This window comes from Oppia nitens, unplaced genomic scaffold (genome assembly GCF_028296485.1).
Source record: "Oppia nitens isolate AA-2021 unplaced genomic scaffold, nextdenovo-longstitch-racon4-pilon3 scaffold2_pilon_pilon_pilon, whole genome shotgun sequence".
In the NCBI taxonomy this organism is placed as follows: domain Eukaryota; kingdom Metazoa; phylum Arthropoda; class Arachnida; order Sarcoptiformes; family Oppiidae; genus Oppia; species Oppia nitens.
The window spans coordinates 1,185,105-1,204,071 of NW_026533210.1; the positions used below are offsets into that span (position 1 = coordinate 1,185,105).

The 18,967-nt window shown below is 23.8% G+C and overlaps 5 protein-coding genes across 5 annotated transcripts; all 5 read left to right on the plus strand.

The window, feature by feature from the left end:
* Nucleotides 1-3,019: 3,019 nt before the first annotated feature.
* Nucleotides 3,020-4,666, plus strand: LOC128954990 (mitochondrial ornithine transporter 1-like). Its single transcript, XM_054300613.1, has 6 exons — nt 3,020-3,303; nt 3,401-3,516; nt 3,600-3,756; nt 3,860-3,959; nt 4,129-4,298; nt 4,374-4,666. The coding sequence occupies exons 1-6, from the start codon at nt 3,225-3,227 to the stop codon at nt 4,649-4,651; spliced, it is 900 nt and encodes a 299-aa protein (XP_054156588.1). The 5' UTR covers nt 3,020-3,224; the 3' UTR covers nt 4,652-4,666.
* Nucleotides 4,667-5,727: 1,061 nt separating this feature from the next.
* LOC128955305 (cyclin-dependent kinase 20-like) lies at nt 5,728-7,487 on the plus strand. The gene is made up of 5 exons (XM_054300966.1): nt 5,728-5,757; nt 5,821-5,888; nt 6,006-6,188; nt 6,398-6,980; nt 7,065-7,487. Exons 2-5 carry the CDS (start codon nt 5,864-5,866, stop codon nt 7,444-7,446), a joined length of 1,173 nt encoding a protein of 390 aa, XP_054156941.1. The 5' UTR covers nt 5,728-5,757; nt 5,821-5,863; the 3' UTR covers nt 7,447-7,487.
* Nucleotides 7,488-9,082: 1,595 nt separating this feature from the next.
* LOC128955384 (aurora kinase B-like) lies at nt 9,083-10,571 on the plus strand. The gene is made up of 4 exons (XM_054301051.1): nt 9,083-9,176; nt 9,234-9,407; nt 9,579-10,128; nt 10,191-10,571. The coding sequence occupies exons 1-4, from the start codon at nt 9,155-9,157 to the stop codon at nt 10,549-10,551; spliced, it is 1,107 nt and encodes a 368-aa protein (XP_054157026.1). The 5' UTR covers nt 9,083-9,154; the 3' UTR covers nt 10,552-10,571.
* A 910-nt stretch (nt 10,572-11,481) lies between these two features.
* LOC128955454 (uncharacterized) lies at nt 11,482-13,245 on the plus strand. The gene is made up of 4 exons (XM_054301126.1): nt 11,482-11,513; nt 11,582-11,758; nt 12,242-12,791; nt 12,860-13,245. Exons 1-4 carry the CDS (start codon nt 11,492-11,494, stop codon nt 13,224-13,226), a joined length of 1,116 nt encoding a protein of 371 aa, XP_054157101.1. The 5' UTR covers nt 11,482-11,491; the 3' UTR covers nt 13,227-13,245.
* A 2,254-nt stretch (nt 13,246-15,499) lies between these two features.
* Nucleotides 15,500-16,939, plus strand: LOC128955482 (serine/threonine-protein kinase 24-like). Its single transcript, XM_054301158.1, has 4 exons — nt 15,500-15,547; nt 15,688-15,873; nt 16,033-16,582; nt 16,657-16,939. The coding sequence occupies exons 1-3, from the start codon at nt 15,526-15,528 to the stop codon at nt 16,563-16,565; spliced, it is 741 nt and encodes a 246-aa protein (XP_054157133.1). The 5' UTR covers nt 15,500-15,525; the 3' UTR covers nt 16,566-16,582; nt 16,657-16,939.
* Nucleotides 16,940-18,967: the final 2,028 nt, after the last annotated feature.

Genomic DNA, 18,967 nt, shown 5'->3' on the forward strand with positions numbered 1-18,967 from the left:
AATTGTATATATATTTAGAGAGAGAGAGAGAAACAAAAATTTTTTACACATAAAAAATCCAACAAATGAGTAATTAATTGACAAATTTTTTGCGACATATTTCATAGTAATACTTATATAAGTTTCATTAAATTTTTTATATATATATACAGTATATATATATTGAATTTTTATATAACAAAAAAATAAGTAAATCAATTGTCAGACACATTGAGAGATTTATTAATATTATATATTATTAATATTTTTAAAAAAATAACAAAAGTCTAGTCGAGTGCTACAATTGATTTAAATAATAATAATAATAATTCAAAAAAATAATAATTGTTTGATTTAGTAATTTAACCTTTTTTTAAAGGTATGCATGTTTTTATAATATTTAATTAAATGATTAAATGATTGCTAATTATGAGACCATAAACCCTATATATATATATATATATATATATATAAATAAGTCACTCAATTGGCCAACCAATGCATGAAAATATGTGATTAAAACTTATAAGTTATTAAAAAAAAATAGTTATTATTATTAATAACTAATTATTATTATATTACCGTATTTTTCATCTTTATTTTTAATTCTCATTCATTTCACTATTATTTTGTTTGTTTTATATATAAATTTATATTTAATATACTATTATTAAATTTCATTGAATTATTTTCACATTTTTATTTTATTTATACGTTAGTTTATTTGATTACTTTTTTTTGTTGGTGTGTAATATATTCATTAAAAAAAACAATTAACTATCAGTTTATAAAAAAAAATTACATATAATTTAAATTAAAACATTTTTTCTAAACATTATTTGCAAACAAAAATGACAAACAATTTTCAAATGAGATTTTATTATTAAAAATTTTAGGCAATTTTTATTTGTAATTATTTATTATTATTTTTTTTTTGATAAATCTATTTATAAAACTATCGGTTTTTATTGTCATTATTTACTTTTGTATTAAATATTATTGTTGTATTACTAGTCATGAAATATGTGACAATTTCATTGGTTTTTATTTCATTTGATATTCAATTTATTATTATTATATAAAATTGATTTTTTAATTAAAAAAAATAATAATTATTATTTAAATATGACTTATTTAATAGAAAACAAAACTGTGTTTTTTATAGTAATGACAAACAAATAATATAATATATTATTATTATTATTATATACTTGTATATTGTAAAATGATTTTATAATTATTGAATTTATTATTATTATTGAATATTTATTATAATTAAGACAAATTTAGCGCTATTTGTAATAATTTATTAATAATATTATTATTATATCAAACAAAACAAAACAAAAAATACTTTCAATAAAAATCTATTTAAATAAGTATATAATATTGATTTTTTTTAATTGTGTGATATTTTTATTTTTAAACTTAATAATGTTATTTAAAAAGCTTATAACTTAAGGTAAGTATTTACAAATTAAAAAAAAAAATAATATAATGCTATAAGTTTTGATACAAACTATTAAAAAACAAGTTTTAAGTATTTTAAATATAAAATTTTTGTAATTTAAAATAAATAAATAAATTGATTAACATTAATAGGTCATTGTAACCGATTAGTTATTTATATTTTTAAAAAAAATTATTTGAATAGCAAATTAATATATTTAAACAAAACTAGATTAAGGCTGTCAATGTTTTTTAATATTATATATATATATTTAAATAAAATAATCAAACAATTTATAATTAAATAACAAAAAAAATATTTTTTTTTAATTAAATACATTTATGCAAAATATTATATATATATATATTTAATTCTAATCAATATTATTAATCAATATATAATAATAATATTCAATTAAATTATTATTATTAAATTATTAATTAATATTATTATTGGTATATAACACATTAAATTAATTTTTACTATAATAATAATAATAAATAGTAATTATGTTAAATTGAGCTGGTTACTTTAAAAACTAAACACTACTAGTGGCATCTAGTACAAATTATTTTTTAAATAAAAAATTAATAAATATTTTTAACATCAACAACATATACAGTATTATGCAATATTAACACATGTTTGGTGTTTAAAAAAATTTTTAAATGTAAATTTTAGCATGCTAATATTTATCAAAATTGCAATAATAATAATATCATATGATATTTACACTTAATTATGAAAATTGTTGACTAAAAAAAATTGTGTGATTAATAATAATAATAATAATAATTTATTTATTATTATTATAAAAATTACAATTTTATGAATAATATATATTTTTTTGATCAATAAATTTACAATAAGTCACGTGTTTTTGTAATTTTTTTTGAGATATACACTGTGTGTGTGTGTCTGTAAAATAAAATCAGTGCCAATGAAAACCACTTCAAAAAAAATCAGTGAAACTAATCAGTGAAAAAATCAAATATCAATTAATAATTTTCAATATAAATATATATATATTTATATATATATAAAAAAAAATTTTTCACTTTCTCAATGACTTTCAATGAAATGAAGTTTTTTTTCTCTATATTATAATATATCATATGTTTTCATCATCTGATTTATCATATATTAATTTTTTATGTGTTAATAATTTTATACTTATATGTGTGTAATACTTATACATTAGTATCATATGTTTTTATAGTTTAATATTTTAAGTGCATTTAACAAACAAAAAAATACTATAATATTATTATTAATATCTTATTAATAATAATTTATTAAACAATTATTAATAGCACTCGAAATGTAATACAATAGTAACTAAAAAAATAAAATACTAATACATTTACCTGTATTTTTTGAGTACCATTTGACTGATGGACTTAATTAAGTGAAAAAAAACTTATTTTTTAAGTTTAATTTTATATATATAGCAAATATATATATAATATCATAATTATAAGTACAGTTTAAACTAATAATAATAATAATAATTTATTTGAGTTTATTATTACATAATATTTAATTAAATTGTTTGTTTGATTGATTGGTTACATTCAACACAACCATCCATCGGTTGACATAACATTATAATGTGATTACAATTAGTGATACAAAACTAAATCTAACAAACAAACAGTGGAAACAAAAAAAATCAAACATTTGACGGGACAGTCATTACAAATCAATATCATATATAACATATATATTGTATGTGTTATCAGTATTACCGTTAAAAACTTCATACACACCCACACACACACACACACACACACACATGTCTTACTCAACATCAACTGATAGTCCTATCAGACAACTGGCCATCGGGTTTGTCGATCTGATGGCCGGATCAGCCGGTAAATTACTATTTTGTTTTTTTAGTTACAAACAAATATTAAAAAAAAAATTTATTAATCAATTTGTTTGTTTGTTACCGATGATCGGTGATCGCAGGCGGTGTGGCCAACGTATTGACCGGACAGCCGTTGGACACAATCAAAGTGAAAATGCAGACATTCCCACATTTATACAATAATACCATCAATTGTCTCAAACAAACCGTCACAAAGGTTTTTATTTTGTGATCAACTAATAACTTAATTGATTGATTGATTGATGGCTAATATTGTTTGTTTGTTTGTTTGTTGGATAGGATGGTTGGCGGGGTCTATACGCGGGAACTACGCCGGCATTGGCCGCAAATGTAGCCGAAAATTCTGTACTATTCTGTGCCTACGGTTTCTGTCAGCAAATGATTTGTCAGATCAGACAAACCAATAGTTGTCAACCAATTGATAACGCATTCGCCGGTAATTTTTATATATCATTTACGATATTAAAGTCAAATGAGTTTATATTTTTGATGATAATATTGTGTTAAAATTTTTTTTTTATTTCAATATTAATAAAAAGGGTTTTTCGCCGCCTTTTTCTCATCGTTTACATTGTGTCCGACGGAACTCATCAAATGTAAACTACAGGCGCTCCGGGAGACGGGAGTTCAAACACATATGTAAATGAATGAAAGTTTTGAAAAATAACATATAATTTAGTTAATAATTAGTTTTGTTTTTTAAAAAAAAATTTATTTATCGGTAATTGTAATTTCCTGTCACTAAACACAACTCAAAAAATCAATGATTGATGAAAATGACTGACCGATTGAACGATTGACCGATCAGTGGATCAATTCAGTTGACACGACAGATACTTCAGTCAGAAGGAGTTCCCGGTATGTTCAGAGGTCTGACGTCGACAATGGCCCGCGAAATGCCCGGATATTTCTGTTTCTTTGGCGGCTATGAGCTGGCAAAGAGCTATCTGCGAACAGATCCGGATGAAGAAAATTTAGGTAAACTTTCTTTTTTGTTGATTTGATTTACAATTGATGTCATATTGTTTTCTCTCTCTCTCCCCTCCTTTACAGGACTATTGAAGACAACAATCGCCGGCGGTATCGGCGGTATGTGTTTGTGGACATCGATATTTCCGTTTGATGTGGTAAAGTCGCGCATCCAGATCGAGTCCAGCCGGCAGACAATGACCGCGGTTTTGGTCAAAATTGTCCGGACGGAAGGCGTACGCGGTCTCTATAAGGGACTGACGCCGACACTGTTGCGTACGTTTCCGTCTACCGGCGCTCTGTTTGTTGCCTACGAAAATACTAAAGAGTTTTTTACTAAAGTGGTCGACAAAACACTTTAACTGTTTTTTTTAAATATATAGTTTTTATTTAGGTTTAGTTTATTAAAGTTAGGATTATTAGGATTATTAGTATTTTTAATTTTTTTTGTTATCAATTAATTAATTATATTACCGGTACTTTTTTTTTATTTTCAAAACAAAAAACATAATTATTAATTAGATTTATTATTATTATTATTATTGACAATTTGTATTCAAATTAATTACTTATTTTTAAAAAAAGACAATTTTTTAATAAAATACTCAAATAGTTTTTGTTATAATTATAAATAATAAAATACTTTTTACTAAAAATTGCATTTATTATTGAACTTGTATTGAAACAAAAAAATCTGTATATTATATCTACTGTTTAGTCTGTATTATACAGATTCTGTATATACTGTCTTATATGGGGTCTCTCTCTCTCTCTCTCGGAGAGAGAGAGAGAGAGACCCCATAGACCCATGCATTTTGACTAGACTTTAATTATTTGTAATAATTATAATATTGATAATAATGTATATAATACTATATATTGTGTGTCAATTAATTAGTTACAGTTTTTTAAATGAAAACAATTATTAATTTTTAAAAAATCGCAATTATTTTTATTAGTAGATTGTATTGAATTTTTTTCTTTTTAAAAAATGTTATTATTTTCAAAAATAATTTACTAAAAAATAATACAATACTTATTATTTTATTTTTTTTCTTAATTATAAAAAAATGTTTTACATATATTATATTACATTAATTACATAATATGTTATTATATTAAAAAAAAGGTTTTGTAATGTTTTGTAAAAACATAAGTTTAAAAAATATAAGTCTAGTATTACTGATATTAATATTTTTATATATATATCCTGTAAATAAAATTTAACTCTTTATATGAATAGTTTTTAAATTAGACATAACATTATAGATTACATATAATATTAGCCAATAAAACAATAAAAAGATTAGACAAATAAATTATCAGATAAAGTGAAATGCTGTACAAAAAATAATAATAATAATAAATAAATAAAATTATATATAATTTCATATAAATATTTATAAATTACTGTATTATTAGTGTATAAAAATATTTAGGCGATTTCGGACATTGAAAATATCCTTAAGTATAATATTACATAAAATTAAAAAAAATATTTTAAAATTAATTAATTAATATTGTTTTGTAGACTAATTTTAACAAAAATTTATTACTATTAATACAACAAAAACATGGATCATCAACATAAACATAACGGTTTGTATTATCAAAAAATAAATAAATAAATAATTTATAATTTAATAATACTATTTTAATTTAAGTTTTAACTAAAAAAAAATTTTTTTATGACAAACCAAACACATATATACACAGTTAATGATGATAATGATGATCAACGACGACAACGCCAGTGTAGAGAACAGCCTAAAGTCGACCAATTTATGGATCAGCTAAACGATGATCATATGGTTGGCAGGGGTGCCTTCGGTGTCGTCTATAAAGTCCAGTCCAAGCAATCAGGAAAGTCCTATGCATTGAAAGTGGTAACACTTGAACGTTAGTACAGTATATACCGTACCTGTATATCATAGTAATACACATACACACACACAGCTACACATATACACAGCTACACACACACACACACACACACACACACACACACACACACACACACACACACACACACACACACACACACACACACACACACACACACACACACTATTATCAATTTATTAACTGTTTTTTTTATTATATGATAGCCGATGATATCGATAGTATGCTATACAAAGAGATTGATTGTCTAATGAATGTTAGCGACAATAATAAAAAATGTTCACAATATGTGGCCAAATATTATGATCACCGAATTGTTAGCAAAGATAACCAATTGTTTTTGCTGATGGACTATTCGGCCGGCAATCTATGCCAGCTATTGGACGCTAAACCGGGTATATGTAGGCGCCAATCGGGTGATCCACTAAGTAAACCTGAATACTATATGACGGGTGCAATGTTTAAGCTGATACTCGAAGCTGTACAGCATATACACGGGTTAGACCCGCAAATCATCCATGGTGATCTAAAACCAGATAACATAATGATTGAATTGAATGGCTTTGAAAACTCATACGCCAAACTCATTGATTTCGGTCTGGCCACCTATCACTACCGCGGCGGCGATAATTGGCAACATAATACTGCCGAAGATGGTGGGGAACAAACAAAATATATGGCACCCGAAATGGCCACTGGCCAACAGTACGATCATCGGGTAGATGTCTATAGTCTGGCGATTGTCGGTGCGGAACTGTTTGCTATCGATTTGCATCTATTGAATGCTAAGTAATTGAAACATTTATTTTTTTTTAAAAAATAATTTTAATAACATTACCGATAAACGTTTTTAACAATTACCGACAACACCAGTGATGTCGATCAGCTTAGACCGGGTGTCTTCTGTCGGCAACGACTGAATCGGATCTACTATTGGTTGTGTCGTATGCATAGCCCGGATCCGGATGACCGGCCCGAGTGTTCAGAAATTGTTGCCGATTATGACAACTGGAACTTTTCGATGGCTGACATAATGTTCACATGGATGGCCAACTATAATCATATTTACCAGAAATTGGTGCCACCAACTCGACCGGATCAGCCCAACGAACAAAACATATTGGTTAGGGCGGGACTCGACCGACACGCCAGTCTACAGCAGGTCATCGATATGTTGGCCGAAGAAAAATGGTCTAAACTGTTGGACGCGGTATTCAATGAAAATAAATATGGCGACCAAATTGATCTTGATTAGTTTTTGTTGTTGTTAAAAACATTGATATGATTCATGTATTAATATTATGAATATTTGTATTTAAAATTTTTTAAGTATATATACTGTATATATAATAATAATAATAATAATTATTATTTTTTAATTTATGCTATTTTATGATTATTATATATATACTTATCATTTTAATATACAACATAAAAATCTATTAACATTTAATTGAACTTTACTTTTTAATTAATTCAAAAAAAAAAATTTTAGCTTAAACTTTTAGACAAACTGTTCCTGATAATTATATAAAACAAATAGACATTTATTGGAAAATTTAATAATATATATATATATATCAATAGGATATTCAAGTATAAAATTATTGTTATAATATTAAACATAGTCACACACAAAAAAATGAGATAATATTTAGTCAATATTACTGATATTATATATTTATAAAATAAAACTTATTTTTTTCATAATTAATGATTTAATTAAAAACAATAAATAAATAAAATTAAAGTAAAAAATAATAATAAATTATTAATAATATTAATAATAATATAAACAATATAATTAAAAATATTTCTACTAATCTTATGTGTAATTTAAGTCCAATTTTTTTTTTGAAAGGAAAAAGTGATTGCAGTTTCAAAACCAATACAGTTATTATACGACACCACATAACCCGAGACTCTTGGATATGGGGGGGCCCATAGTGTAGACCCCATCCCATCCTATGTGTTTGCCATACAATTAAAGCCATTAAAGTAAATGTAGACTAAAACTAAACAATGTTAACTAATATCCAACAACAACAAAAATTTGTGATGAATTTATGTTTTCAATAACAATACAACAAAAAATAATAGTTTTAAATATAATACTCATGATTAGTATAAACTACTAAAAAAAGTAGTCATCGAAAAAAAATTGTTTATATAATAATAATAATACTAATAGTATTATCACCGAAAAAACAACATTTAAAATATAATTTTGATTATATAATATAATATATAGTATACTTGTAATTCAATAATAGATATTAGATATTGTACAGTAAAATATGATTTGGTTTTTTTTAAACATTATTTAATAATTATATTTATTATTGAATTTACAATCTAAACATTAGTATTATTTTAGATAATTATTTATTTATTTAATTAATTTTTGGTTAAATATTTGTTTTATACAATGATTGTATTAAACTATTTTAAATTAAGATAATTTATTTACTCTACCGTATATTGAATATATATAATATTTTATAATAGTTAAAAATTAATAATTTATTAAATAAACAATGAATATCTAATATTGATTTGAATGATTTAATAACAAAAAAAAAAGTTTAGTGACATATGATACTAGAAATTAATACAAAAAAAATGTTTAGTTAAAAAGTTTGTTGTTGTTGTAATTGAAATGTTTATTAATATTAATTTATTTAAATTGAAATATATATATATACAGTATATATATATATAATTTAGTTTAGTTATAATATAAGTTTAGTATTACTAGTATTAAATTATTGTATAATTTAAAAACACCACTTGATATTTAGAAATAGTTTTATTAAAAATAAATAAACATAAATAGTATATAAATATACAGTACTTATATAAGTTATAACTTGTATATAACTATCCAAACAATTTAGATATCCATAAACTATAGAAAAAACATTTTTAATAACTAAAATAATAATAATAATAAAGTAAAACAAATGGATAATCATAAACATAACGGTTTGTAATTTTTACTAAATTTTAATTTTTTTTATTTCTTACAATTTTGTTTTTTAGTTAACGATATTCCACTGAAAGTGTTGTATTGTACGGTTGAACCAAAAGTCGACCAATTTATGGATCAGATAAGCTATGATAATATTGTAGGCAGTGGTACGTACGGTGATGTCTATAAAGTCAAGTGCCGGCAAACTGATAGATCCTATGCACTGAAAGTGGTACCACATCTAGGTTTGTATAGATTATATTGTATTAAATATATTGAATATATAATAATAATAATAAATAAAATATAAATATACATTAAAAACATTGATTTTAATAAATTATTAAAGTATAGTATAATTTTTTTTAAATTATTAATATTTATAAACTATTTATTAATTTTGTTTTAAAAAACAGATGATACAGATAGTAGTGTTTGGGACAATGAGATCGAGTATATTAGAAATGCCCGATCAAAATATGTGGCCAATTATTATGATCACCGCATTATCGGCGACCAATTGTTTCTGCTTATGGAGTATTGTTCGGGTAATTTGCATCAACTATTGGATAGTAAACCCGAAATATGTCGGCGCCGAGAGAGCGATCCAATCGGTAAATACGAGTTTTATTTGTCGGCTATACTATTCAAACAGATACTGGAGGCCGTACAACATATACATGTGTTAGAGCCGCAAATCATTCACCGAAATATCCGACCCGAAAACCTAATGATAGCATTTAATGGCAATTCAATTGGTGTCAAACTTATTGGCTTCGGTATAGCCACTCATCACTACCGTAATGGTCACAATTTGAAACATACCACTGGTGTATGTGGATGTATACTATATTGTGCTCCCGAAGTGGCCAGTGGTTTCGATTATGATCATCGGGTAGACGTCTACAGTCTGTCCATTGTCGGGGCCAAACTGTTTGGTATCGATTTGGATGTATTGAAAGCTAAGTAATTGAAATGAAATTTTGTTTAATATATTGTTTAACATTAAATAACATACCCTTTCATAGAGATGCCACTCAGCTTACACCTGAAGTCTGCTGTAAGGAACCAATGAAACAGGTATTTCAGTGGTTGTGTCGTATGAATAGCGCCGAACCCAATGACCGACCCGACTGTACGGAAGTGTTGGCCGACTACAACAACTGGAATATCCCAGAGTTTGACATTATAACCACATGGATGGCCAACAACTATGATCATATTTACGAGCAATTGGTACCACCGTTTGTAGCCGATCAGCCAAAATGGGAAAACCTATTGGTTAGGGCCGGACTCGATCAATACGCCAGTCTCGGACAGGTCATCGATATGTTGGCCACTGAAAAATGGTCTAAACTGTTGAACCCATTGTTTACCGATAATAAATAATTTAATTATTTATATTAATACAGTATTTAAAATGTTTATGTATTGTAATTATTATTATTGTATCTTTAAATATACAATAGTTTAATATAGTTTACTATTATAAAAAACCTACCATTTAATGAATTAATTAATTTGTATTAATTATCTATCAATTAAATAACATTTTACTATAAATTTATACTATAAATAAAAATTAGTTTAATATTTTCGGAAAATAATGTATTTTTTGTACAATTATTATTAATTAAAAAAAAATATTATCTAATGCTATAAGTTTATGAATTTGTTTATTAAAATATTAGTATATAATTATTTCATTACCAAATATTATTAAAAATTTTTAATTAAAACAATAGATATTTGTTTATTTTATGTGATTTATTTATTGTATAGGAAATATTATATTAAATAAAATGAAATATTATACAAAAAAAAACAACAAAATATTAGTCATCATTAATTATATATTATATTTATATTTGTCTTTAAATAATATATACTATATATAAATTTACTGTACAGTATAATATAATATTTAAAAATTAATAATTTATTAAATAAACAATGAATATCTGATATTGATTTTTTAAAAAAAGTTTAGTGACATATGATACTAGAAATTAATGTTTAGTTAAAATGTTATTTTTCGGTGTTGTAATGTTTATTAATATTAATTTATTTAAATTTAAATATATATATAGTATTACTAGTATTAAATTATTGTATAATTTAAAAACACTATTTGATATTTAGAAATAGTAAAATAAATAAACATAAATTGTTTATAAACATACAGTACTTATATAAGTTATAACTTGTATATAACTGTCCAAACAATTTAGATACTCAAAGCCCCCAATTTATATATATAATATATTCATAAACTTTCAGATAAAACATTTTTAATAACTAAAATAATAATAATAATAAAGTGAAACAAATGGATAATCATAAAGATAACGGTTTGTAATTTTTACATAAATTTAAAAAAATTAATTATAAATTTTTTTTTATTTCTTACAATTTTTAGTTAACGATATACCACTGAAAGTTGAGTTAAATTGTACGGTTGAGCCCAAAGTCGACCAATTTATAGATCAGATAAGCTATGATAATATTGTAGGCAGTGGTACGTACGGTGATGTCTATAAAGTCCAGTGCCGGCAAACTGACAGATCCTATGCATTGAAAGTGTCAACACTTCTAGGTTAGTATATTTAGAGTATATTGTATTAAATATATATATATATATAATAATTAAAATACACATTAAAACCATTAAATTATTAAAATATTACTTATATTTATGTATGTATGTATAGTATTTAAAAACAAATTTTTAGTTAAAAATAATTTAGCACTTCTAGGTTAATATACTGTATATATATATATATGATATAGTTATTAATATACAGTATATTTACATTCATTGTTATTTTTAAGTATATATATATATATATATATATTAAATTATTAATATTTATAACCTATTTATTGTCAAAAAATTATTTTAAAAAAACAACAACAAACATTACTATACATTTAGATTTATTATTTAGAAATTATTAAAAATATTACTCTAAATATTAATTATTATTAATTTAAATAAATGTATTATATTTGTTGAAAACTATTTATATTTGTTTTAAAAAAAATTAATTATTATATAATATTTATGTTTAAAAAACAGATTATATGGATAGTAGTGTTTGGGACAATGAGATAGAGTATATTAGAAATGCCCGATCAAAATATGTGGCCAATTATTATGATCACCGCATTATCGGAGACCAATTGTTTCTGCTTATGGAGTATTGTTCGGGTAATTTGCATCAACTATTGGATATCAAACCCTGGATATGTAGGCGCCGAGAGAGCGATCCTATGGGTAAATACGAGTTTTATTTGTCGGCTATACTATTCAAACAGATACTGGAGGCCGTACAACATATACATGTGTTAGAGCCGCAAATCATTCACCGAAATATCCGACCCGAAAACCTAATGATAGCGTTTAATGGCAATTCAATTGGTGTCAAACTTATTGGCTTCGGTATAGCCACCCATCACTACCGTAATCATCATAATTTGAAACATTCCACTGGTGTATGTGGATGTATACTATATTGTGCTCCCGAAGTGGCCAGTGGTTCGGATTATGATCATCGGGTAGACATCTATAGTTTATCGATAGTCGGGGCCAAACTGTTTGGTATTGATTTGGATGTATTGAAAGCTAAGTAATTGAAAGGAAATTATTTTTAAGTAATTATTAGAAATATTTTTAAAATAACATACCCGTCCATAGAGATGCCACTCAGCTTACACCTGGAGTCTACTGTAGGGAACCGATGAAACAGGTATTTCAGTGGTTGTGCCATATGAATAGCACCGATCCCAATGACCGACCCGACTGTACGGAAGTGTTGGCCGACTACGACAACTGGAATATCCCAGAGTTTGATATTATGACCACATGGATGGCCAACAACTATAATAATATGTTTGAGCAATTGGTACCACCATTTGTAGAGGATCACTGTTGTACCAACTGTGAAAACCTATTGGTTAGGGCCGGACTCGATCAATACGCCAGTCTCGGACAGGTCATCGATATGTTGGCCACTGAAAAATGGTCTAAACTGTTGAACCCATTGTTTACCGATAATAAATAATTTAATTATTTATATTAATACAGTATTTAAAATGTTTATGTATTGTAATTATTATTAATTGTATCTTTAAATATACAATAGTTTAATATAGTTTACTATTTAAAAAAACTACCATTTGATTCATATAATCAATGAATTAATTTGTATTAATTATCTATCAATTAAAATATATTTTACAATAAATTTATATTATAAATAAAAATTAATTTAATATTTTCAAAAAATAATGTATTTTTTGTACAATTATTATTAATTCAAAAAAAAATTCAATTAATATAATATAGTTATCTAATGCTATAAAGATTGTTAAATAAAATTTTTTCAGAAAGTAATTATTATTATTATTTTTTATATTAAATATTATCTAAAAAAAATTTTAAGTTTATGAATTTGTTTATTAAAATATTAGTTATATAATTATTTCATTACCAAATATTATTTTTAAAAAATATCAGAATTAAAACAATTGATATTTATTTATATTATGTAATTTATTTAATGTATCGCAAATATGATATTAAATAAAGGCATCTAAAAAAAATATTAGTCATCATTACTGATAAACTATAATATATTATGTAAACTAATCGTATGTAATATTAATTGAAGTCAATTTCATGGAATAAAATTATTGCATTTTCAAATATATATATATAAATAATTTTATAATAATATTATTATATAAATAATAATATATATATATATATAGCAAAACAATTGTATGAAATTTTTGTGTAAACTTTAATTTAGTTTTAAAAATACTGTTAACTAATATCCAAAATATATTGAATTTATGTTTTCATTAACAACAATGCAGTTACAAATAATAATAATAATAATAATAGTTTTAAATATAATACTTATGATTAGCATAAAAACTATAAAAATAAAAGTAGTCAACAAAAAAACATTTGTTTATAGTATACACAATATTATATCATTCAAACATTTACAATGATTTCTGTATTACTTATCTATTATGTAATAATAAATTGAATATTGAATATACAATAAAAGTATAGTTGTAAATTAAGTAATAGAAACTTATATTGTTATTGTAAAAAAAAAACATTGTGTGATAACTAAAATATTTAAAATACTAAAAAAAAAATTATGATTTGGTTGTTAAAAACATCAGTAATATTATTTTAATGAAATTACAATCTATACGTTAGTATTATTTCAGATAAATATTTTAGGTTATATTAGATTGTGTTTTTGCTTTTATATAATGGTTCTAGCAAACAATTTTTTACTATTTAATTTTAAAAAAAAATTATAACTAATATAAAATTTTTGCAAAAATATTATTTAAATATACCGGCAGATTTTTAAAAAAAAAACTAAAAATAATAATAATAAACAATTACAGTAATAGTGTCCCTGATGTTAACTAAATTACATTATATTGAATAATATAATATTATTTTAAATAATTTTTTATATAATGCTTATGTCTTATAGTCATTGTTTTTAAGAAAATAAATGCCTGTCCTGGCAATGCCCAAATAGATGCCATAAATGCCTGGCAATACTTATTACAATAAATAATATTACAATTTTAATTAAAGATATATATAAAAACAAAAATACAAATATATATAATATAAAATTATAAATGAAATAATAATATAAAATTATAAATTAATTAATAATATAAAATTATAAATTAATTAATAATATAAAATTATAAATAATAGGTGTCACCACCTTGCCAAATAGATGCCCATGAAATAGCAGAGGCAGGGCAGGCATTTGGCAAAAAATAGGCATCTATTGTTTATGCCTGCCATTTTTAAAAACCCTGCTTATAGTCAATTGAGACCAAACCAGTGCTGTTTAGCAGACAGGGAAATGATACCCGAGATGTTACCGAAAATTGTTTATATAATTTGTTTAAATAATATATATATTTTTAAATAATATTGAAATTTTCTAATTTAAACTATTATATGATAACTAAAAATTTTTTTTTTTAAAAAAACAGCTATAAATATCGGTATCGATATCTCTACACCATTTCACTAGTTTTTTTTGTTGGGCCATATTTTGATGTGTTTTCAATTTAAATTTTCAAGTTAATTTTTTTTAACTGAAAATTATTTAATATATGTGTCAAAAAACAACTACATAATTGAATAATAATATAATATACAGTATATATATATATTATATATAATAGTGTCGGATATTGAAAACATAACAATATCTACACAATACTGACACAAACTGTCTGACTGTTTATAAAATTATTTTTTTATCAAAAAAAACAAATAATAAATAATTTTTGCATAAATCGATGGATAAACATAATTATAACGGTTTGTAATATCTAATTAATTATATTAACTAATAAATAACTATTAATAACTATTAGTAATCACATTAACATTAGTTTAATTATTAGTAAACTATAAAAATAAAATAAAAAATTTATTTTTAAAAATCTTAACAAAATTAGATGATAATGACAACACTAATGACGACCAATCAAAACGGTTATGTAAGGAACAGCCAAAAGTTGAACAATTTATGGATCAGCTAACCAAAAATAATATAGTTGGCACCGGTACCTATGGTATAGTCTATAAAGTCCAGTGCCCCAACACATCTAAGTATTATGCATTGAAAAAAACAAAACTTTTAGGTAATTAGTATAATATTAATAATAATTATAATTAATATTAATTAATAAATAACTATAATTGTTATAAATTAAAAAAATATATATAGCTTTAGTTTATAGCAATTAATAATTACCATATTATATATATTTTGATAATTATTGGCTTTTTAAAAAAAACAGATGGATATGATAGTAGTGTTTGGGACGATGAGATCGATTATCTGAAAAAAGCCAGTTCCCTATATGTGACCAACTATTATGATCATCAGGTACGCGATGGCCAACTGTTTATAGTAATGGACTATTCGGCCGGTAGTATTCGCAAACTATTGGCGGCCAAACCCGGTATATGTAGGCGCCAAACGGATGATCCCATTAGTAAACCCGAGTATTATCTGACTGGTATGCTATTCCTTAGGGCACTGGAAGCCGTAGAGCATATACACGGGTTAGACCCGCAAATCATTCACCGGGATATCCGACCGGAAAACATGTTAATTGAATTCAATGGTTTCAATAATAGTTATGTCAAACTGATTGATTTCGGTATAGCCACCCATCACTATCGTTCAGGCGATAATTGGAAACATACTACCGATCAGGGATGTGGACACTATACGGCTCCCGAAGTAGTCAATGGTCTGCCATATGATCATCGATCAGATATCTACAGTCTGTCCATTGTCGGTGCGGAACTGTTTGGTATCGGTTAGGATGTATTGAAAGCTAAGTAATTGAAATGAATTTTTTGTTGTTTTAATTATTAGTTATAATAATAGTTGTTATATAACATACACTCCTTAGAGATCCTACTAGGCTTAGGCCGGGTGTCTATTGTCGGGAACGATTGGAAAAGCTATTCCATTGGTTGTGTCGTATGAATAGCCCGGATCCGGCTGACCGGCCCGAGTGTACCGAAGTTGTTGCCGATTACGGCAACTGGAACTTCTTGATGGAGGACATAATGATAACATGGATGGCCAACTATAACCAGCAATTTTTAGATTTGGTACCACAATCAACAGCTGACGAGCCCAATGAGCTAAACGTATTAGTTAGGGCTGGTCTCGACCGACACGCCAGTCTCCAGCAGGTCATCGATATGTTGGCCGAAGATAAATGGTCTCAACTGTTGGACGCGGTATTCAATGAAAATAAATATTGCGACCAAATTGAACAATTGATTAGATTGTTTTCCATCAACAACAACAATAACTAAATAATTAACTGTTTTTTTTTTAAAATTATTGATAATAATGATTAACTGCCAGTATTTTTAAGTATTATTTTCTTTAAGCAGTAATTAGCTTTTATTTTTAATTTTTATCAAAATATATATTACAACACAATTGTATAATAAATATGAAAATTAAAGTATAAACTAATTGTTAATAAACTAATGTAATAAATATTTTTAATTTTTTTTTTGTATATTTTTTTAGTTATAAATAATAGATAATATTTTCATAAAATTTTCAAAAAAATGAATTAAAAGATCGGTAAATATTAAACTGAAAAACTTTTCAAATTTTATCGATATGTTGGCCATCGACGAAAAATGGACTAAATTTTTGGACGCCGTATTCACTGATAAATAATTAATTAAATAAATTAGATATTAAATAAAGTGTTTAAAATTTTAAAAAAAAAAATATTTTTCATACAATATATCTTTTAATATGCTTTAAATATACATGTTTATAAATTTTTTGTTGACTACAATTTAGACTCATGTAATGATGTAATAAATTTAATGCAATAATAAATATGCAAAATTATTAATATATAAAATAATTGTTTAAAAAAGTAATGTAATAAATATTGTATAAAATCTATTTATGAATTTTTTTAGTGACAAATATAGATAATATTTATATGAATTAAAAGACCGGTAAACACTTCAAATTTTATCTCTATTTTTTTGATAATAATTTCAATTATCTTTTTTCACACAGTAATTATTATTATTATCTAAAATCTATTTTTTTTAATATAAATTTGTTTATTGAAATTTAGTATTCAATTATTTCATTAACAAATGTTATTAATAAAATTATGATAATTTCTCTGAATTAATAATAATAGATATTTTTGTATTTATTTATCTTATGGAAAATTTTTTTAATATATAGTAAATATGATACAGTATTAAATTGAAATGAAATTATTGTAATCAGTTAGAGTCAAAAAATAAAAATAAAATAATATTAGTCAGTATTATTGATATGTTTATAAACAATTAGAAAATAATTTTTTAAAATATATATTTAGCAAAAAAAACAAACAAAAACTACAGTAAACTTATAAATATTTCTACTAATCGTTACTAATTTAAATTTAAGTCAATTTTTTAAAAAAGGAAAAAGTGATTGCAGTTTCAAATCAATATATATATATATATATATATATATAGAGAGAGAGAGAGAGAGACTAAACTTCAATATCATTGAATAACTGTATGAAAAAAACATCAAGCAATAAGTATTAAATATATATATAGCAAAACAATTGTATCAAATTTTTGTGTAAACTTTAATTTAGTTTTGTTTTTTTTAAAAGTGTTAACTAATATCCTAAATTATGTAGAATTTGTTTTTATAACAACAATGAAGTTACTAAAAATAATAGTTTTAAATATAATACTAATGATAAAATAAAAGTATAAAATAAAACTATAAAATAAAAGTTGTCATCAAAAAACATTTGTTTATATTATATAATATTATATCATTCAAAACATTTATACACTGATTATTACTTATCTATTATGTAATAATTTGAAATAAATATGCAGTATATATATATATTATTATATGTAAATTACATAATGTAATATATATATATACAGTAAAGTAGTTGTAAATTAAGTAATAGAAAACTTATTGTAATTGTAAAAACATTGTGTGATAACTAAAAACTTTAAATATAAAAATCATTATGATTTGGTTATTAACATCAATAATATTATTTATTGAAATTACAATCTATACATTAGTATTATTTCAGATAAATATTCTAGGTTATATTAGATTGTGTTTGCTTCATGTAATGGTTCTAGCTAACTATTTTAAATATTTAATTAAAAATCTAATAATTTACTAACTTACTCAAAAAA